We start from the raw sequence: 21,353 nt of genomic DNA, 5'->3' as shown, positions 1-21,353 counted from the left end.
ATTAAGACGATAAATTTAGTTATTCTGTATGCATGACGTACGAGCGCTCATCACCCCCTAAGCTAGGTGACCGACTCTCCAGTGACGTCATCGTAACAACAATAACAAAAGCACTCACCTTAAAATTTCTCATATATACGTAAATAAAAAAAGATACAATTATTATTCTCAGAGCAGATTCACGTGGGATCCACCGTGCTGTGTTGTAGAGCGGAATTATGACCTACAAACGGAAAAAGTACCATTTTGGAGATACACATTTGAAGAAGAAATGGAGGACAAAGAGGCGAACCAGGGATTTGGATCAAGTATGTATTCATTAGACATTATTCAATTAATTATTGTATCATTTCTTGTCACGACTGACATTGATTGACGTATTTCATTTTATTTTTTACAGATTGACGGTGATTTAAAGCCCGAAAAGGTAGATAATTTATTAACACAGAAAGTAGATTTTGACAAACCGGGACTAGCGCAATTTTATTGTGTACACTGTGCGAAGCACTTTATCGATTCCCATGCCTTCGAATGTCACATTAAATCCAAACCTCATAAAAGGCGTCTAAATGCACTCAAAACTGAGCCTTACACCGTAGAAGAATCCCTTCGTGCCGCAGGCATGGGATCTTATATCCCTCCTAAGAAAAGGAAAATGGAAACCTTAATACCTGAGGCTGTCAAAGAGGGTCTGAAGGATGTCATTGATATTAAGAAAAAGGCCAAAATGTCTACAGATACGGATGGAGATGAAAAAATGAAATAATTAACTATAATAATTTCAATTATCTATAATTTTATGTTTGTACGTGATATTTTATTGGCGAGAATATATTTAATTATATGTACATCAGTGAGACATGGCATTATTTTTCATTCGTGATTGATAAGGTTCTTTCAGTTTTTTTTATGTACATTGTTTGGGGGTATTTTGTTTTTTTCAATTAAAAATGATTCTCCTTCTTCAAGGTAAACTAAGCATCTCACACTTTCCAAAGCTATCCTGCATTCTCCTATAAGCCTCATCCATTTTCTCAATTGCCTCATTCAATTCGTCTTTAACTGTTTCCCTGCTATGATTCGATCCAATGACTTCAAATAGTCCACCCCGATGGGGAAGCATTTTCATAGCTAAAAGAGCAGCTTTTTGCATAACCCATGGGTGATATTTAGCGAGTGTTTTGTTGTATGCTTCTTGAGAAACAGGGGCACAAGGAGTAGTGTCACTTTCTAATTCCACAACTGCTTTAAGAAAGGCAATGATGTATTCAAGGGCACGATGAAGACGTAAGAGATTCCGAAGGGGTCCAGATTTGTCTCCTCTTGGAGGCTTTTCATGAGAGATTGCAGTTGATAGAGTTTCATATTCCTTGGGCATCTTTTTTCGTGCTGTGTGTAACACATCTATTTTTGCTTTGACGTCCGAGGCAACCCAAGCAAATATACTTCCTAATTGAAGAAGGACATATTTTAGATTAGTAAATAATATTTATATGAATTTCAAAAACTCGAAAAGATTCAACCTGCATAACTAATATTAAATATAAATTAAATTTTCTGTAGATTGTGCCAAGTTATTTAAAAGACCTTTAATTTTATTTAAAGGCCATCACCTACTCCCTTTCAGAAATTAATGCACAAAAAGCTTACATATATTAATTTATAGGTCAAACTTAACAAAAACTTTACTGATAAATTTAAAATATTTGCCTAGTGCTATAAGAAATTTGTAGAGCTCTTCAAATCCCGATAAATACGCCGATAGGACCACATCATCCGCCCCCTCCGTAACTATTAGTGACTTTTTGAAATCTGTATTCAATTTCTGAACTGAGAATTTGCCTTCCGACATGGCTACACTTTCTTCAGGCACAATAAGGAAATGTCTCAAACAAAAAAAAACACCGGCAAGTTAATTTTTAAAGATCTAAATTCTATGAGTTAATTTGTAAAAAAAAGAATATAAGATTGTTAAAGCAATTAATCGTTCAATACAAAAAAATAAAATAATCAACACTTAATTCTAGGAATCACAATAAACAACAACGTCTCCTTATTACTGAAAAGAACAATGTCGATATGTACATGACTCAAATTACTGAAAATATTAGTCAGTACAATATAAAAGCTATTACTATATTATTATAATTATAAAAGTGATAAGAGTTATATTTTCACTACTCCTAAGTAAGAGACTAATATTAAAAAAAATAATCCTTTTCCAATGATGATGGAACAATTATCATTACAAGGGAGGTACAAAAACAAAATCCTTCTTGATCTTTTAAATTAGTGTCCACGCAACCTCTTAATGTATTGTTTACTTTAGCTTCACAATAATATAAAGATGAACATATTTGGTCAATTTGTGTGTATTTAACAATTAATGTGCATATAAATGAACGACTTATAAATGTTCTTTGAACGTTCTGCCATTTATGATTCCATTATGACAAAGCAACAATCTTGAAAGATCTCTTATTAATTAATTAAGTAAATTTTGAAATACGACTGTTAAGCATACCATAGTGATAGATACCAACTATGAGTTAAAACAAATGATTTATAATTTAATTTAAAAGCCTGTCATATATATTTAAAACCCAAATTCACAAATATTTTTTTATTCAGTTTGAGGTTGTGTGTGTTTGAATAAATAAATCATCTGCAAGTGATAATAAAATAACAAAACTTAAATAAGGAAGTGTGGAAATCCAAATATTACGGCGATATATGCTCAACTCACGCAACCTGTAATAAAAATTAAATAGCTTATTGCTTACGTAAACAATATGACGTGTTCGTAGTATAGGAAATTATGATCTATAACACATCATCTTTATTTATGAGTTATGATGTGTGTGATGCAAAAAATATGCTTCAATATTTAACAACTAAATATGGGGAGTTCATCCTTTTTCGAATGATTTATTAATTTGCTACAAAATTAGATGGTCATGCTACGAAGTTGAGTGATTTTGAAGTATATAAGTTATTTTTCCCTGTGACTCTACATTTTTTTCAGCATTGTCAAATTCTCATTTTAATATTAAAGATTAAGCTTATAACTAGTCGGGGTACGATCTGTTATTGTTCCCTTTACACACGTGCACGTGCGTCTATTTTGGAGCAATGTCATCCTCGATCATCAAGGCAGAATTGGAAAAGGAATTTGCAAAGTTGGGGCATAAAAGTCGGAAGATTCGTAGACCCGAAAAGCCCCTACAAAAGCGCTTGAAAAAAGCATTTAAAAATCGTAAATTCGAAGTGAAAAGCGATTCCTCTTCGGTAATTTTTATATAACTAATAATGCTTTAGACACTCATTAAACTATTATTTTATTCCAGTCCAAAAAGGCTGCAAATCTGGAGAAATTGCTGGGTGATTCGGATCGTAAAATAGACTCTAAAATTGCGGAGTCTGTTTTGGAACAAGACTCGCGCCTTAAAAGAACCCTTGACTTTAATTTTGAAAAGAACACACCTAAAAAAGAAGAGACTGTTTTTACAGATGAAGACTTTGAGACATTTGCAAAGGAGTATTTTGTGAATAAATGAGCATGTTACTCCCATTATCATTTTCTGTCCTCTTCGTTTATTATACTTTTTGGGTAGTGATTCTGCCTTTTGTCCAAGAAGATATCCGAAATAATTATTTATCCTATATTTTCCCACCTGTTTTCTACGCGCTGGCCTTCCCTGCGGGGATTGGCTCCTTTATTGGAATATTCTTATATCTTAGGGCGTATAGCCTCGTATTAGAAGATCGTCGTATGTCAAATCAAAGAGAGTGACTCTCATTAATTAATTATAGTTATTTTTATTAAGTTCCTTGTGTCTTTCTTCTGGAAAGAAATATAGAAGATAGTGATTCTAACTTTTAATTATGTTAATGATATGTCTCGAAATACCGTTTTAGGGATCGATGGCTTACTTTCGAACCCCAATTGTTGTATTATTAGGCGCAACAGGGGCTGGAAAGTCTAAACTTGCACTGGAGTTGGCCCAGCGATTTAAAGGGGAGATAATTAGTGCAGATGCGATGCAAATGTACCATGGGTTGAATATTGCCACCAACAAGGTAAACTCTCTCATATTTAACGAGTTATTACCTGATGTTACTCAATTCATTTAAAGGTATCTGAGGAGGAATTGAAAAAAGTCCAACATCATATGATTGATATGTTGGATCCTTTGTCCCAAATGGTCAGAGTAAATGATTTTCGAAATACTTGCCTTCCTATTATTGAGGGTTTATTAGCTAAAAATGTAATTCCGTTTATCTGTGGAGGAACCAATTATTATATTGAGAGTTTAATTTGGAATATCCTTGTGGATGATGCGCAAAGTGACTCGGATTCGGAGATAGATCACAATAATCTACCGTACCAAAAGGATGATGACCTCTCCATACCTTCTGAAAAAATGTACTCGGAGTTGCTAGAAGTAGATCCAGAGCGGGCCAGTACTCTACATTTTAAAGAAAGACGTAAAATATATCGATCTCTTCAGATATATTATAGACATGGGGGTAAAAAACATAGTGATTTCATCAAAGGTCAAAGAAGTTCGTTAGGTGGATCTCACATTGGGGGTCCTCTACGCTACAAAAATGTATGTTTTCTGTGGGTGGATACTGAAGTAAGCATACTGGATAAACGATGTGACTCTAGAGTTGATAAAATGATTCAGCGTGGGCTTTTAGATGAACTAGAGGACTTTCACCGGAGATATAACTTAAAAAGGAGCACTTCCTCTGACTACACTATTGGAATCTTCCAGGTTGATTTACCTCGTTGTTTTATATTCAAATTAACGTTATTTAATTATCCATCTATTAGTCGATAGGTTTCAAGGAGTTTCATAGTTATTTAAATCTAGAAGAAGACTTAAAAACTAAACCAATGGGTAAAAAAATGTATGAGGATGGGATAACAGCCCTCAAGATTGCAACTCATCGCTACGCTCGTCGTCAGATTCGTTGGATACGACAGCGGTTATTGAATCCGTTAAACATGTCTCATCTACCTGTATATAGAGTAGATTCATCAGATCCTTCTAAATGGAGTGAGAATGTCCATGAACCTTCAGTAGAAGTTATTCAATCTTTCATTGATGGAAAAACACCTGATAAGATCCCTGTCCCCTTGCTTGAAAAATCTAACTATGATCCCGAGGATTTGAAAAAAGTGTTCGTTTGTGAAACATGCGAAATGCAATTAAAGGTAGAAATAATCAATAATTATAATCTTTGATGATTAGTTAGTATCTAATGTGTGTATTTGTTTCAAAGGGAATCATTCAGTATCGTACTCACATGAGTAGCAAAAAACATAAAAGTCGATTAAAGAAAGTATTCCAATTCGATGAAACAACCCCTTTTTTCTCTCTCGAAATAATGAGGGATTCAAAATCGTTTAAAGAGTCTGATAGGCTTCAATTGATCAAGACTCTTAAGCGGATGAGTAAAGGAGAATTGACGTCTTTACGTATTTTTCATTTCTTGAAAGGAAATGAAGCCATGGACATGGATATCAAACTCAAGGAATCACAAGCCGATAAACATATTCAAGAACTTAATAAGTACAACATTCTTGCTAAAATGCTTCCAATACCTACAAATAAAAGTTGAATTTCCATTAAATGAGTGTATGTTTTTGTATATTTCAAATAGATCGTTCTATAGGCGTATACATTGCCATAGTAATTAATATAATTATATATTAATATATATATATATATAATAAAAATCTAATTCTTATAAAGAATTTATAAAATGGACAAAGATAAATAAGACTAATTAATATAAAATACATCTAATCTAAGAGCTGGTCATGATTCTGAGCGCCACAGTTATTTAAATATTCAAAAGTATAATTAGTTATAGTAGTAAATTAATTTATATTGTTAAAAAAATATTGTCATGAATTTGATGAAATTTTATATAATTCCCTTTATTTTGTCTTTACTAAAAATCTAATATGAAAATTGGCGGCAACTAAAACAAATTATAAAGAAGGGTGTAAAAATCAATTAAATAAAATTTGCTCATCATGCTAAATAAAAATATATATTACGTAGGTAAGTAGTCTTTATGATTGATCTAAATAGAAACACAAAAGTTTCAAACATATATATCCTGCAGTCACTTCGATCTACTGAAGAAGGAGTATGGAGGAGTGAACTCATTTAAGTGTGATGAATTTCTGTTAGTCAGTCTTGTTTCGTCACATGGAATTACATATATCCTTCATAATATATTTATGTAATGTATTGATATAAAATACTCGTTCTTGTATAAAATGTGCTATGATTTCCAATCTAAATCATATCATAAAGTATTAAAAAGCATGGTTCACTCAGTTAAAAAGTTCACTATAGTCATTTTCCAAGTGTTTTATGTGTCTTAGAACGTCCTTTTTTGTAATAATGCCAAGAAGGCTTCCTTCGTGCGTAACTAGCGTTTGCCTCAGCCCCAGTTTTCTAAACATATCTACGACAGTCTCCATTGGCGTTTTATCAGTAATTGTTGGAGGAGCAAGATCAACAATCTTCCCTAGTTGAATAGGTGTCGTCTCATAGTGATGAAGTAATGAGGGAGGATCCAGGATATTATTTGTGAAAAGACAAAGGGTATCTTGATTTACGTCATCCATTCGTGACTTGGCATTTTGAATGGCAAGACTCAAGTCTCGACGATTGACAAAGCCTACAAGATATTGAGGCTCTCTAGACGTCATAACCGGGAATCCATTATGCTCAGTTGTTTCTAATATTTCCTCTACTTCTGCCAATGACATGGAGTCTTCCTTCAAAACAGATAGGCTCTTATTGCTTTGAGGTTGCATGACATCTGCGGCTAAAGTTGTATGTTCGAATTCTTCTTTGATGTCCAAGAAAGGGTAACCGTTCAAAGCTATGTGAGCATCATATATACCACTCTTTCCTAGTGCGTCTCCGACCCACTTACTCGCCATTACTGCAGCCATTAAGGGAACAATATATCGGACTCCACCAGTTAGTTCAAACATAATAACTACTAAAGAAACTGTCATACGAGTCACACCACCTAGAACGGCAGCAGCACCAACCATGGCGTACAAACCTGGCGTGATACAGGATTCGTCTTGTGCACACTCCCCTTGAAAGAACCAAGGGAGAGAATCATGATAGAAAAAAACAAATTGCTCCATACCAATCCCAACTATTCTCCCAATAATGGCCCCCATGGATAAAGAAGGGATAAAAAGTCCTGCAGGTACTTTCATTCCAAAAGTAAATATAGTTACAAGCATTTTAAAGATCAGTGCCAGACTAAGTTTCCACATGGCGGTATAAACACCTGGTCCCGCTTGTGCTATGTCAACATTATCAGGATACACATATGTTGAGTTTTTATTGATGTATTCACAAATGCCATCAGGGTTTGTATCCCCACATTGAGAGAAAAGTAAATAAATCAATTCAGAGGTGTTCATTCGAGTGTAAACATTAGGATAGGCTACAACAGCTGTGGCTAATGTGACGAGTACAACTTCTGCCACAGGATATTGACCTAATCGGGTTTGCTTCCTATAGCGACACCATTTAATATTGCACCTGATAAATAAAGCACCAATGAGTCCACCAATGATTCCCAAAATTAAAAAGGGTATGAGTTCGAAAAAGATCCAAGGCTTTGAATACTCTACATAGAATAGAACGGAATGTTCGTTTCCAAATGGATTGATGGATTGAAGCACAAATGCTGCGACTAGAGCACAAAAAAAGGAGCGCCAGAGTGTTTTGAGCGGAAAATAATAGCTTACTTCCTCAAGAGAGAACAAAATCCCACCAATGGGTGCTCCAAAAGCAACAGAGACGCCAGCTGCAGATGCTGCAGACAGGATCTCTCTTTTTTTGGCCTCATTTCTTCCATATTTTGGGAAGAGATATGCCAGAATATTTCCCGTACAACATGCCATATGAACCATAGGCCCCTCCTTTCCCAAACTAAGCCCTGAAGCTACTGCAAGCATGATGGCCACACTTTTGATAAGAAAAGTCCACTTCCCCAGATATCCTCGTATAATAAAACCGGATAAAATAGTTTTGATCTCTGGAATACCCGAGCCACAGGCATAGGGTGCAAACATACGCACAAGTCTAGCTGCAAGAGTGGCAAAGAGAAGAGCCCACAACACGTAGAAAAGATAGCAAGTGACATAGGCCCCAGCTCCCTCCTTCCCAAGAGTAAAGACTTCGGACCAGGATAGCCAAAGGGAGCAGTTTCCCGCAATATCAATGAGTGTGTCGTTTGACGACCAGCAGCATTGCTCCTTGTTCAGGTAAAATGCACTTGGACATATCCCAAATTTAAGATCCATGAGCCAAGTAGCTCCAATGTCGATGACTCCAGCCATCACTCCAGAACAGATCCCAACAAGTAAAACACAAACCCAGCCCGACCATGCGTCGTGGAAGCCTTTTAAGGCATCTAAACATGAATTCGAGGACTTTTTAACGATGTGGCGATGTCGCATTCGATCACGGGCAATGTCACGCTGCCAGTCAATCGTATGGAAGTCGTCATATTGCCCAAGACCTTGAAAACCGGAGTAGTCCACTTCATCCGGCTCAGCTCCTATCGTAGGGTCGGAGGATGTTGTTCCAGCATGGCGGATATCCAACATTGCATCGTCATCTATTTCGGATCCGCGCCCACGGCGAAGCACTGGTTCCGTATCTGTCATTTGAAGCTTTTTTTACGTCTTACACTCGAATTGCCAATTGGAAATGACAATTAATTCACTACTCTGATATTCACGGGGGAGGATTCCAAACGATTTCCTTCTCTTTCAATTAAAACTCCGTCACAAACGTCATTCCCATATTTTTAATCATTTACTCAATATTACATGATATTATCATCCTAGTCGATTATGTAGTAGTAGTAGTTGTACGTAGCAGCTACAAATTCCTCAAAAGTCAAATCAGTGATAATATCACACTCAGCGCAGCACCAGCTTCTCTCAGAAGCACGCTCTTTACACACTCTCTCTTTCACTCGCTAGCACTCTCTTTTTCCACCATTCTAGGACTAGTTATTTATTTCTTTCTATCTTACTCCCAGCTTTTTCTATTAACTAAATTCATTAAATCATTCAGACAGCTCTAGCTTGCAGCATCTACAATTCCTTCGAATTCCATGATGAATAAGCAATGCGGCTTAACTGGGGGCTGCCTCATATTTTTCTAACATATTGTAGAGATTATGCACTGTTATTTTTAAGAATAAAGGTGATTTTTTTTAATCAACCGTTAAGTAATAACACTATTACTTAGTATACTATTATCAATTATTATTCACTTATGAATTATGACTCAATTGTCGATTCCCTTTTTATAGGGAGGCCTTCTTTCTGGCCTTTGGGATATATATCACATCACTAATATTGTATGCTATAAAATAAATCATTTCACGACATAATATTAGATAAAAATCTTGCACACAAGTACATTTCTATAAATATATAAGTAGCTCAATATTATCTGGGTCTATTAATAATACATATTTTAACGAAAACGATCCCTTTTATAGTACGATGCATATCCTATGTAATCCAGTGGCACCGATAGGAAATTTTTCATGGGGGTACTAAGAGAGAGCTATGGAATACTATGGGGAGGCTTACTTAGTATAAGTGAGATTTTTTGCTAATAAATATTTTGTATATGTCAGGTAAAGCAACAATAAGAAAATATATCAACGTATGAAGTTTTTATTTCAATATTATATTGCTTCAATAAGTACTCGACAACATCAAAAAAAATTATTTACTTCTTTTTTTCCTAAGTAAATATTTATTTACATAAATGCAATTCGTCTATTATTGTGACTTAGAGCAATTACTTCGTCATTCTGTTTATACATTTATTGACAGTATAGCTAAATCACTTATACGATTATCCCCAATGCCATTTTTCAAATTGTTTTTTAGTCTCTTAAGGCATGAAAAACGTATGCCATAGCAAACTGATGTTACAGGAAGGGTTAGAGAAAAGCCAAATAGCTTAAATAAATCGATAAAAGCGTCGCTGTAAGGGCGCATGAGATGGAAAAAATCTTTCAAACAGATACATTGTCCTTGAAGGGTTTTTCTTTCTATTAGCCGGAGCAATTAATGAAGTTCCACAGCCAAATTGTCTTCATTGATTCCATAATCCTTTTCCTTGAGTAAGAGGACATTCTTGTCTAAAAAAAATTGAATATTTTGGTGAAAGTACCGGAGTTCCTCTCATTACATTATTAGTTTCCGAGGAAAAATGACGCCTCATCTCCATAATTAATCGGTCCAGCATAGGATAAAATCATCAAATCCTCAGTGCATCTAAGTTTTTGGTTTGGCGTGGCTGGACTATTGAAGTGTCAACGATAAATGCATCAAAATTAGTTTGTTTGAGCTCACACTTCTGCTTGGAAGTAGTAGGTGGCTTGCAATAAGGCTCTCTGTTTGTTCTAATATTTTTTCCTATTCTTCAATCCTCTGTTCTTTTTTCTGAAAGGGAAGTAATTACACAATGTGCCAAATCATCAGCTGCCGCAAGTTCAAAATTAGATCCTTGAAGCTGATCCTACATAAACTTAGTTTTCCTAAGAACGTCTTCAAAAATAATTAAGTGCAAAATAAATTGCTCATTCATGAGAGACATTATAGCTCTACTCTTCTTCGGACATTTGATCCTTCCACGATACTTAAATTAGTGTTGCTCATATTTTCGCAATTGATATTGACATGTCCACCTTGTGTCACAAAGTCTCTTTAATTCTATTCATGGTGATTTTGGTTTAATATCTTTCTGTTTAAATAGTTCGTGAACTACACGTCCAAAAAATAATTTGTTAAGCATTCAACGATATCAAAAAATTGGTTTGCATCCTTCACATTACGAACACAATCTACCAGGACTAAATTGAGTCTGTGAGCGTAGTAATGAATATATATCGCTTGAGGAACTTCCTTCCTGAATTTCTCCTGAACGCCATTATTTGATCCTGACATAACAGAAGCTACATCATAATATTGTCAAACAACGATTTATATCAATATTAGACAATTCATGGGAGTGCTTGAGCACCCCCTATTGCCACCACTGATGTAATCTATATTAATAAAGAAAAGTTTCTCTGTTGTTATGTATGTTTTCCGTGACGCCATTTTTTGAGTGTACCTTAGAACTCCCTAGATACTTGATTATTATAAAATATTAGTCGAAAACTCATTTTCAAGTACTAACATATATAGCTAAAACTCAGCCAGGGAGCGCTTTAGAATTCTAAAGTATTCCTTGACTTAATATGTCATATTAAAAAAAGAAAAAGAAAGGAGAGTACATAGATTTAGAGTTGTAAGAGAGGATAGAACAGCTAAGTATTGAGTCACTACGTGTGAGTGTGCTCATCAAAAATGGAGATTAAGGATACTACAGGTATACCTGCGTCTGCAGGATTATATTTTTTCTTGAGGGGGCTTGGTTTTTGGAATTTTTTTGAAAAAAAATTGAAAAATTAAAATATTCTGCAAAAACATTTCAAAAATGAATGCATATTCTCAAATATCTAAAGCTATTTACAGAAAATTAATTGTTTTAGAAAAAAAAAAAAAAGTCCTAAATTTGGGGGAGCTACGGTTCTTCCAGCCCACCTGCGGACGCCCCTGGCGCTTACTAAAGATTTGTTATGGAGTTATCTTCTATATCAATGCAACAAAGGGTGTCTGTTTGTTGGCGGCTTAATGCTCCAGACAATGCCGGGTACTACCGCCAGTTATTAAATATTATTACTTAGTTGGTAAGAGCGGTAATACGCGGCGGCATTCTCTGGAGTTATCAGGTGTCGCCGAACATACAAATTTTGCTTTAAAAATACAGAAGGTAACTCCCCAACAAATCCTTGGTGTTGCTCTCCGTTTTTCATGTCGCTACTTAACCTTGCATTCAAACATATGAATTATGATATACTACGTTAGGGATTTAAAAAAACGAAACTGAAACAGTTACCCTTGAATACATGCACACGCCTACAATATTTCATTAGTATGACTACATTATTATTTTTTCGATCAAAATATGTTTATGATATATATCAGGGGCACTAAATACAGTGCACCCCGTATAATGATAATAAGTTATAAAAAGCTACATGTTAAGGTAAACAAGAATTTTTTTTATTTGTTGATGAGTTCCTTCATATTAGGCCTATACATTCACATAAAAGAATTGTATAAGTTTTCATTGGGGGAGTGCCCCGTATGTATTTGATTTGATAACTAGACTTAAAACTTTGGGTTAACTTATTATACAAACATGCAATTAAAAAGGTTGCTAAATAAATATTGGTTAAGTCCGGATTATTTCAATTTTACAGTATTGAAATGACCGGATTAAAAATCAAGTAAATACCCAATCAATGTTGAATTTGATAAGTATCTATTATTTTAAGTAATTTATGATGAATGAAATGTTTTTATTGTCCTATGCATACTAAAAAAACAATAATAAAAAGTGGACTTTGAAAAATATTTTTTTCCATTTTTTGGGTTTCAGTACTAAACAAGTCACCCTACAACACGAATTTCATACATGTTTCTTGTTTCTAAAATCACGACAAGGGGGAACCCGCTGTATCAGCTTATATAGAATAAGCTGGAGCTGAAAAAAGTATGGGATAAATAATGCACTAAGGCTGCATATAAATTAAAAAGGTCTCCCCTAGTTGAGTTTTGGATGACGTCATTGACAGGAGTTTTTCATTATGGATTGTATTGTATTGTTATGGATGGACAGTATGACTAAAAAGTTTAATAATATTAAAAAAGATAACTTGAAGAGGTGAAGCCGAGTCCTTGATTGAACAATCCATGAGAGCACAAGACCTCCTCTTTCTCTAGCTGGCAATGAAGATAGGAGGGGTACGGATCAACGTACTGATAGAAGAAAAGTCCTTTGTTTACGCCACTCTCTGGATCCTCACGCTCAGCTTATCGTCAGCTTACTTCCTTAGGTAAAAACTCCGAGTCCCTCATACTCTTTATTCCAGTAGAATACGTAATAACCAATAACATATCATGGAAAAGGAAATCCCGATATTTCACTGTGAGCAAGAATGGAAAGCATTTTTGGAGAGAAAGACGCCTCAGCGCATTCCTGGGGTTTGGAGGGGTGCTACCAACATTGGTACATGTGTTTCCAAGTGGAGAGATCCTCGTTATTTAGCCGAGAAAATTCGAGATCGTCCTGTTAAAATCCATGTATCCAAAGAGCCGAATATGGATTTTAAAAATAAAAATTTTATGTATAAGGATTTAAATTTGAAGGAATTGATTTTAAGAGCCTCGGGTCTTGAAAAACATTCCTCCTACTTTATTGACTCACAAGTAAAAAAATGTGATTTAATTAATCATTAGCCAATTATAATAGTTGCTTGATTTATATCCTATGTATAGGAGCTCTACTATTTGAGACATATAGGGGATAGTCCTCGTGGAGAAAGAGTCAATTTTGAGGAAGACTTTCCTGAGCTCGGAGAAGATTTTACTTTTCCAACTACTTTCTTCCCCTCAAATAAATTATTTTCTTCCATACTCCGTATTTCAAGTCCAAGTGTAAGAATATGGACGCACTATGATGTTCTAGATAACTTTTATGTGCAGATAGTGGGCACTAAACGCGCTATATTCTGGGCTCCACACTCAGCCTTAGATTTATACTTGGAAGGTGATAAGTCAGCTGTTGTTGATGTGAACAATCCGGATCCCGAATTGTATCCCAAATTTTTATCTGCTCAAAAGTACATTGTGGATCTAGAGCCTGGAGATGTTTTGTTCATTCCATCGCTTTGGTTTCATAATATGGAAGCACTGAGCTTTGGAGTAGCAGTCAATATCTTTTGGAAAAATTTGGATGATAAACTATATGATAAAAAGGATGTCTATGGCAACAAAGATCTTGTTCCAGCAGCGAATGCCGATAGAATGTTGATAAATATAATAAAACAATTAGAGTTGCTCCCTCAAGACTATCGCGATTTCTATGGAAGACAATTAATCAATAAAATTAAAAAGAAATGTCTAACTCATGAGATTTGAAAAATATATATGAACTTTCTATTATAGATATCAATGTACCAAAGTCCCATATTGTTTATTTTTCAGTTTGTCATGTGGTTTTATGATCCTAGTAGCTTTTTTCGGAGCAATCATTATTTTTTCCGTAATTATCGAGTAAGCAGCTAGTGATTTACTTTAGTATTATAGATTAGTATATTCCTACTTCTTTATATTATTTGATTAGAAATGGTCCGAAAAAAATAGAAGTTCCTAATTTTTTTCATAAATGGATTCCTCAAAGGTGGCACAAAGGATTTTCTTGTCAAAAGTGTGGAGAAAGGGATTGTATTCTGCATTTAAGTTGTACGGACCCTTGGAAAAATATTCAAGTAGCAATTGAAATTGACACTGCCTTAGAAAAGGTTGTATTCTTTTTATATTATGTACTTAATTTCTAATTGTATAATCTTTAACAGACAATTGATCAATTACTTCAAGTCTATGTTTATGAGTGGTACACTTCCATTTCTCTTGATGATGAACTTACTCAAAACCTTAGACTTATTATACGATACATTGCTGCAAATCTGGCTCGTCGTTGTTCCATGGTTTGTTGCTTTAGTAAACATTCTTATTAAAAAATGATTTTTAATCATTTCTTTTTTATAAAGCTGGACTTATCCGCTCTTATTACAAATGAAATTACTTCTTGTTGTTTACGACATTTGGATGGAGTTCTACGAGCTGATGAAATTGCAAAATCTCTTCCTTATGGGGATGTAGAAACTATGCGAAAGGAATTTTTTGACCTATCTAATATTAATATCCATGAAGCTCTCAAATCTCGGGAGCACGAATCGGAATATTTATTGGATCTTTCTTCTTGTATTGTACCGTATATTTTACCCGCAAAAGAGATCAAGTGCCAGTAAGATTTTTTTGAAAATAAATGAATATCGAATATTCTTCTAGTATTAACAAGGACTTTTCTTTCAGATCTATCAGATGCTTGATTGAAGATCTGATATCTGGAGCTGTATTACAACCAATAGCGGATATAACTCCTAACCCCGATATCGTTAATCATCTTTTATGCCTCGCTTTTGACTCTAATCACTCTAAAAAATTACCAGAACCCTCAGGAGTTGAGGTGGAGCTCTTGCACTCATTGGTGAATAGATCCAAAAATAATACTTCTTCGTCATCAAGAAATGTAAGGAAATTTAATACTTCACTTTATATATCATATATGTGGGTCATTCCAACCCAAATCGTCCAAAGGATTATACTTCAACAATTCTACATTTGATGAGATTTAGTATTCATTTATCATATATTTTTACTTTCCATCAAATTATGAGGTGGTTGGTTTTTTTTTTTTTTGCGATTTGAAATAACCATGCAGTGCCGTAATCAGAGGGGGGTGTAATGTCTATGGATGACTCGGCATTAATTGCTCGATAAATATGCCCCCCTTGTTGATAACGGACCTCCCATATATAATAATAATCTTATCATTTTTAGAATTTAAAAATGGACTTGAGTGCTATTTTGAAGAATCAATCCGCATTGTTTGCATTTATGAAATTTTTAAAAGAAGAAAATGCCATAAGTAGTATTCAGTTTTGCCTAACAGTGGAGGATTTCAATAAAAGAATAATGGACCCGCATGTAAATAATGAAGAGCTTGATCAACTTCATTCTGAGGCAGTGAATTTGTTCGATACCTACCTTAAAAGATCGTCTCCACATCGTGTAAATGTTTCTATTGAATTGGTAGAGGAAATTCGAAGGGTATTGATGAAACCCGTAGCGGACATTGTTGAGTTAAGAACTACAACTCCACTTTTTAATGCTTATGAAGAAGTCTATAATTACTTGGAATTAGAGATGTGCCCCTCATTCCATACGAGTGAAGAATACTTTATGTTCCTCTTGGGAAAAAGAACGGATGAATCAAATGATGATTTAGACAAATGTGGAAGCAGGTATGGGTTGTATTGTTTGGGTTGTGGTATTTCATTTTAGTTAGTTAGTTGTTTTTTTCTCCCTTCTTAATTAATTGATTTTCAACTTTCTTTTTTTTCCTTTAAATTAATAATTAATTAATGCCTTCATTTTGAGTTTATTTTGGCACTTTTAACTTCATTAATTTTAGTTTTTTGTTACTAATTCCCCTTGAATTGTGTAAATAGAGGCTGGAAAGATCGATTGAAATCTTCTTTAAGAAAAATGAGCGGTAAGTCAATTTCGAAGTCTCCCATATTTTATGTAAGCCATGTAGAGGCAGATCCAGAAGAGAATGATCAAGAGTTCATGGACTGTGAATATAAACTGGATAGATCTTCTTCGAGTACGACATCATCCTTCATTGATATAACAAGGGTTTGTGCCTTAGCATCCCTCGAGGATGATGATGATGATGGAATTTCATCCTCTAAATCTGCCGAGGATTTACCTAAAGTCATGGGGCCCAGTAAATTAGAAAATTTTCTTTCTGTGTCTAAATCAAGGAGTTTACCTCGATCAAGTTGTTTGGCATTTACGAACAATGAAAATGTATTATATACTCCAAATGATACAAATCATCGGAGGAAAACATCAGGCCTTTCTTCATTCTTAAAGCCTGTAAAAGCTCTTACTAACCCCATTCAAAATTTTCTCCAACCTGGAACTTCGTTTAAGAAAAGTGGCAGGTAACAAACTCTCTCTCACTCTCTTTCTTCCAGGACTGAATGATCAATACATACTTGCATAATTTGGGGAATTGGATTTATCTTAATTTATTTTTTTCTCTCTCTCTGTTTTCTTATTTCACTTTTTGATTTGAACGTGTGGTTTGGAATCTTTAGTATGTACAATTACTCTGTAGGTTAAATAATACTCTACTATATATCCAGGAGCAAGTCATCTCATTCTTCTAAAGGAGACAAGGACAAAGTAAAAAGGGTTTCGTCATTTAGTAGAAATAAAATGGGAGATGATGGAGGAGAACATTTTGAGCCTGCAATTGATTTAGCGGATGTCTATGTAAATCCTACAGAATATTTCAAAGCTAGAGAAATAATAATATTAAGATTTTGTTCCAGGATGACGACGAAGAAGATGGACTCAGATACTCTGGTGTCAATCCAGAAAGACGACAAGAGTTTCGTGACCTTTCTGCATGGAGAGTCTCCATACCTCGACTTACCGCAGTGAGCTCTTCCTCCATGGGAAAGCCATATTTTGTATTTGTAATCGATGTTCAAAGGATTGACATGGAGTCAAAGGATGGACATGGAGAGGATCTTCATTGGAATGTGAAACGCAGATCATCCGAGTTTTACGCATTAGAATCAAAATTAACAGAATTTCACGGTGAATTTGAGGATGCAAAATTACCTGCCAAGTCTAAATTATTTGCTGGAAAAGGCCTGGATTATCTTCAAGCCAAACAGCAGCCATTTGAGGAATATCTTGCCAAGCTTCTTCAAAAGCCCTCTCTTAAAGAATCGGATCTCTTATATACTTTTTTAACCTCTAATGAAGAATTTACTCTGGCTGCCTCCAAACTTGGTTTGGGTAAAATGATTAAGAATGTCAAATTAACCAAGGAAAAGGGGCAATCACTTCAGCCATTCATTGATTCTTTTATTGACTCTACTCGTCCGGGATCTCCTAAACCAAGGTTGGATTGTTTAATTAAGGAACTAGATTCTTGGGAGGAAAGAAAGGTCAAATTACATCCATTATATGGAGATAATGCTGAAAGGAGCTTGGTTGTTGGAGATGGGAATAAAATTAGGAAAACATTTGATTCAAGCATGATGGAAAATGTCCAAGGGGTCACGGATGTATTTATCTATTTAGCGCTAAGAGTGTTTCATCTCAATAAATGGAAACTGCAACTCCTTATGTCACTTCGCTTATTAGTCAAAAATAGTTTAGATCATATTGTCAGATATGGAATTGCATATAAGCTCAATCAGCTTTTAAATTCATCACGAATAGCGCATTTAATCAAATTAATTGAAGGTATATTAAGCTACACAATACTTTTGATTTTACTTAATCATTATCCTTGATGTAGATACCATTTTTTGTAAAGAAGCTAATCCTAGAACTCAAAAAGATAAATTGGATCGTCAACATTTAGCTCAAAAGAAGTTTCAGAATTTTCTGCATCCTTATTTACATATTTTCTTTGGAAAAGAGAGTTTTGAATCAGGGACTCGGAGGATTTTTATGGCATTACAGGATCCAGTTCTAAATAAACAGGTTCGAACAGACAATCCTCTCTTGTTAAATTTTCATGTATTTCCTTCATTGTTTCAGCTTTTCTATCAACTACTTGATGTCCTTGTTCAAAAGCTATTTCCTGAGATCCAAAGACAATAAGTTGAAATTATTTTTGTAAGAATGATTAATTAATGGTCGAATGATTATGATATCTGTGATTTTTGTTTTTATTTTTTTAGTTCTTTTTTAATGTTTTTAATTTATTTTTATTTAATGTCCATGTTATATTTATATATAATGATTAATGAATATGAGGATTACCTTTATTTTTAAAGAAAATATATGTTTTGTGTATCTTATTGATGGAAAAATAAGTTCATTCAAGACGGTTATTCTCTTTATAGCACTTAATTCATTGACATAGTAATCACTTTTTGCTTTCGGCTCAATTATTTGGAGCTTCCTTGACATAACTGCATATGCTTGCTTTTGTTTAAACTGTCAGGGGCGGGCGTCAACAGGAATATATTTTTTGGGTTGGTTTTTTTGGGGGAAATCAAAATCCACGGCTATACACAAAAAATTAAATTTTTTGTATAAATTTTTCAAAAATCCACAGCTGTTCATAAAAAATTAAACTTTAAAAAAAATGTCAAATATTAAATTTTTTGGATAAAAATTTCAAAAATCCTTAACTATTCAGAGAAAACGCAATAACAAGGTAGAATGGTTTTTCTCAAAATTGCATTTTTAAGGACAAAGTATTCTTATTAACCCATTAGAGGTGCCGCAAATTGCACTTAAATTAGTAAAAATTGATCGTCAAAATGAATTATGAGAAGTTGATATATTTTATGTTTTTGAAAGAGCCATATCCGGGCAAAGTAAGTTTTTTAAATCAAATAAAGGTCCTTAACTATAGCTTAAACTATTGTACATTTGAATTCATCCCACAAATTTGAAAACAAAGCCTATAATTGACTATAATATGTCAATAAAATATTGGGTTTTATGCTTGAAGTAATTTTTTCTTGATTTTTATTCAATATTCTTTTTATGTAGACTTACAACAAATAGATGTGTTTGCTGTGAAGCATAATCAATAATTATGTATATAAAATAATAAATAAGATAAACCATACAAGGAAAACTTACATCACTTTTTCCAACTTCCAACTGCCCCTTTTGTACTAAGCCTCACAATATCTCAAATTTCTCCTCAATGAGTAAGTTGTTAACTTTGATAAAATTTATGACATGATGGCCAAATAACTCAAATGATATATATTAGAGGAAGAACAAGGAAAAACGGGTTACATTATTACAAAAATATTAATCCTCCAAAAATATACTTTTATTGTTGCAACACATCAATCCGAATTAATATTTCAAAGAAAAGTTGACACTAATTATATATTTTCACAATAATCTTCAATAATCATACAATTTCGATATAAATTTTACTTTTTTGATGTTCGAGAAAAGGGTGCTGTTGCAACCGTATCGTGTTTCAACTGTCAGAGTCTCCCTTACTGCTTTGAAATTAGGATATTTCCCACAGGAAAATTTTCTCAGTCATTTGAATTTTATTGCTTGATCCAATTTATACTGAACTCAAGAAAAGCCTTAGCATATATGTACACTATATAACAACTATGGACTTGAAATAAACTTGAATTAAATTTTAGGACTCGATGAAAATATCCAGGAACTTGAACTTGTGTGCAAAGATTTTAGACTCGACTTGGACTTACAATAAAAATAGTGGAGTTATATATTAATGAATTCATCCTTAATAAACTATTTATATTGTTTTTTAAAAAATAGGATCTTGACAAAAATAAAAAAACCGAACATTTTATGAATTAATAAAAAAATCATACCGAACGGATCTAAATAGAGAACAATATGCCCGGAAAAAGAGGGACAATTAATCTCTCACACTTCAGAACTTTTTTCATCTCTGGTTATATTAATGTTCAGGTCCTACAGCATTTAGTATATTATACTTAGCAATTAATGAATTAATCATATCGTTGCTTAGTAAATAATAATTAATAAAGATTATGGTCCTGATTTCGAGTATTTAATGTATTAGCTAAGCGCGGTTGAATAAACGAGAGGAGGCATATTTATTAAATAATGATTATCATTATGCAATTGTGTAACGTTATCATTTAATAATTATATTGTAGTAGAGAATTATCACGACCTTCCATCATTAACAATTATATTTAATAATTTAATAGTTTTGACCCTTAACCATCAAGTTCAAAAACTTGATGTGCTGCCATTGTACCCTACTTTAGCCTGGCCTGCTCAAAGCCCAATTCGTGAAACGAAAACCATCCCAGGAGCGTTGAATATCACTTTGACTAACTCCGTAAATTTACCCTTTTAACTAAGATGACAAGGTGAGTTCTGCAATGGGAAGAAAAAGTATATAGAGAAAATGACCTAAAACGATTGTGACGCCATCATTGTTATTATACAAGCGACATCTTGCGTGGGAAAAAGGATATCACTAGACAGGCGCGTTCCCCCACTTTGTATTTGTAGCCTGTCTAATTTAATAATATAATAACTGAGCAAACAACAGTTGAAAGATATACTGACAGTGAATATTAAATAAAGGCGAGAAATATTAATTTGCCAAATCAATATTAAATATTCTCATTGCTTCCGTCAGAATTCGTGGTGCATGATTCATATATAACTTTAATTAACATTTAGCATACTCATCTCAAAATGGTTGATGCATTTACTCGACTATTTGGAAAGGGCTTAAAGAAGAGCGCGATTCCAATGGGTTACGACGAGAATACTAGTAGTGGTAGCAAAGGGTCAGCGTATTCCTCGATCCCTGATGTGGAGACAAAGAATGATGCAGCGTCTGACAATGGCTTCACATTTATAGGAGATGCGCCTCCACCTGTGGATCCACCCATAGTTAAAAAAGTGGAGCCCATTATACCCTCAGATGCTCCGCATATGCTGGACGGCGTACCCTTTACCATTTCCTCAGCATGGGCCATCAAGGATCAAG

The 21,353-nt window shown here is 34.1% G+C and overlaps 6 protein-coding genes across 13 annotated transcripts; 4 read left to right on the top strand and 2 right to left on the bottom strand.

Moving 5' to 3' along the window:
* Positions 1-121: 121 nt before the first annotated feature.
* LOC121131924 (zinc finger protein 593 homolog) lies at positions 122-848 on the top strand. Its single transcript, XM_040727321.2, has 2 exons — positions 122-308; positions 401-848. The coding sequence occupies exons 1-2, from the start codon at positions 219-221 to the stop codon at positions 764-766; spliced, it is 456 nt and encodes a 151-aa protein (XP_040583255.1). The 5' UTR covers positions 122-218; the 3' UTR covers positions 767-848.
* On the bottom strand, positions 796-2,239 carry LOC121131923 (ceramide-1-phosphate transfer protein). The gene is made up of 2 exons (XM_040727320.2): positions 1,711-2,239; positions 796-1,449 (listed from the first exon to the last, which is right to left on the bottom strand). Exons 1-2 carry the CDS (start codon positions 1,850-1,852, stop codon positions 965-967), a joined length of 627 nt encoding a protein of 208 aa, XP_040583254.1. The 5' UTR covers positions 1,853-2,239; the 3' UTR covers positions 796-964.
* Positions 2,240-2,877: 638 nt separating this feature from the next.
* On the top strand, positions 2,878-5,643 carry LOC121131918 (tRNA dimethylallyltransferase). Its single transcript, XM_040727316.2, has 5 exons — positions 2,878-3,288; positions 3,348-4,080; positions 4,137-4,781; positions 4,841-5,224; positions 5,293-5,643. The coding sequence occupies exons 2-5, from the start codon at positions 3,925-3,927 to the stop codon at positions 5,629-5,631; spliced, it is 1,524 nt and encodes a 507-aa protein (XP_040583250.1). The 5' UTR covers positions 2,878-3,288; positions 3,348-3,924; the 3' UTR covers positions 5,632-5,643.
* On the bottom strand, positions 5,644-8,983 carry ClC-c (chloride channel protein 3). Its single transcript, XM_040727315.2, has one exon. The coding sequence runs from the start codon at positions 8,729-8,731 to the stop codon at positions 6,359-6,361; it is 2,373 nt and encodes a 790-aa protein (XP_040583249.1). The 5' UTR covers positions 8,732-8,983; the 3' UTR covers positions 5,644-6,358.
* Positions 8,984-12,673: 3,690 nt separating this feature from the next.
* LOC121131916 (sorting nexin-14) lies at positions 12,674-18,666 on the top strand. 8 transcript variants are annotated; one of them, XM_040727312.2, is made up of 12 exons: positions 12,767-13,041; positions 14,192-14,260; positions 14,331-14,508; positions 14,563-14,694; positions 14,758-15,014; positions 15,083-15,299; positions 15,611-16,074; positions 16,282-16,782; positions 16,987-17,116; positions 17,176-18,103; positions 18,159-18,346; positions 18,404-18,666. In XM_040727312.2, exons 1-12 carry the CDS (start codon positions 12,935-12,937, stop codon positions 18,464-18,466), a joined length of 3,234 nt encoding a protein of 1,077 aa, XP_040583246.1. In that variant the 5' UTR covers positions 12,767-12,934; the 3' UTR covers positions 18,467-18,666. The 8 variants fall into 8 exon arrangements, with proteins under 8 accessions (XP_040583248.1, XP_040583246.1, XP_071750167.1 ...); XM_071894066.1 differs by having other exon boundaries at positions 17,164-18,103; XM_040727314.2 differs by lacking the exon at positions 16,282-16,782 and having other exon boundaries at positions 12,674-13,041.
* On the top strand, positions 13,035-14,191 carry LOC121131919 (tRNA wybutosine-synthesizing protein 5). The gene is made up of 2 exons (XM_040727317.2): positions 13,035-13,414; positions 13,484-14,191. Exons 1-2 carry the CDS (start codon positions 13,106-13,108, stop codon positions 14,123-14,125), a joined length of 951 nt encoding a protein of 316 aa, XP_040583251.1. The 5' UTR covers positions 13,035-13,105; the 3' UTR covers positions 14,126-14,191.
* Positions 18,667-21,353: the final 2,687 nt, after the last annotated feature.

Source organism: Lepeophtheirus salmonis, chromosome 1 (genome assembly GCF_016086655.4).
Source record: "Lepeophtheirus salmonis chromosome 1, UVic_Lsal_1.4, whole genome shotgun sequence".
In the NCBI taxonomy this organism is placed as follows: domain Eukaryota; kingdom Metazoa; phylum Arthropoda; class Copepoda; order Siphonostomatoida; family Caligidae; genus Lepeophtheirus; species Lepeophtheirus salmonis.
This window is presented reverse-complemented; position numbering and strand designations above follow the sequence as displayed.

Coding starts and splice junctions, on each gene's coding strand:
- LOC121131924 (XM_040727321.2), top strand. CDS start 219: ATGACCTACAAACGGAAAAAGTACCATTTTGGAGATACACATTTGAAG. Junction 309..400: donor GAACCAGGGATTTGGATCAA/GTATGTATTCAT, acceptor TATTTTTTACAG/ATTGACGGTGATTTAAAGCC.
- LOC121131923 (XM_040727320.2), bottom strand. CDS start 1,852: ATGTCGGAAGGCAAATTCTCAGTTCAGAAATTGAATACAGATTTCAAA. Junction 1,450..1,710: donor CAAATTTCTTATAGCACTAG/GCAAATATTTTA, acceptor TTCTTCAATTAG/GAAGTATATTTGCTTGGGTT.
- LOC121131918 (XM_040727316.2), top strand. CDS start 3,925: ATGGCTTACTTTCGAACCCCAATTGTTGTATTATTAGGCGCAACAGGG. Junction 4,081..4,136: donor TGAATATTGCCACCAACAAG/GTAAACTCTCTC, acceptor ATTCATTTAAAG/GTATCTGAGGAGGAATTGAA. Junction 5,225..5,292: donor CATGCGAAATGCAATTAAAG/GTAGAAATAATC, acceptor TTTGTTTCAAAG/GGAATCATTCAGTATCGTAC.
- ClC-c (XM_040727315.2), bottom strand. CDS start 8,731: ATGACAGATACGGAACCAGTGCTTCGCCGTGGGCGCGGATCCGAAATA.
- LOC121131916 (XM_071894066.1), top strand. CDS start 12,935: ATGAAGATAGGAGGGGTACGGATCAACGTACTGATAGAAGAAAAGTCC. Junction 15,300..15,610: donor CTTCTTCGTCATCAAGAAAT/GTAAGGAAATTT, acceptor TATCATTTTTAG/AATTTAAAAATGGACTTGAG. Junction 18,347..18,403: donor ATCCAGTTCTAAATAAACAG/GTTCGAACAGAC, acceptor TCATTGTTTCAG/CTTTTCTATCAACTACTTGA.
- LOC121131919 (XM_040727317.2), top strand. CDS start 13,106: ATGGAAAAGGAAATCCCGATATTTCACTGTGAGCAAGAATGGAAAGCA. Junction 13,415..13,483: donor CCTACTTTATTGACTCACAA/GTAAAAAAATGT, acceptor TCCTATGTATAG/GAGCTCTACTATTTGAGACA.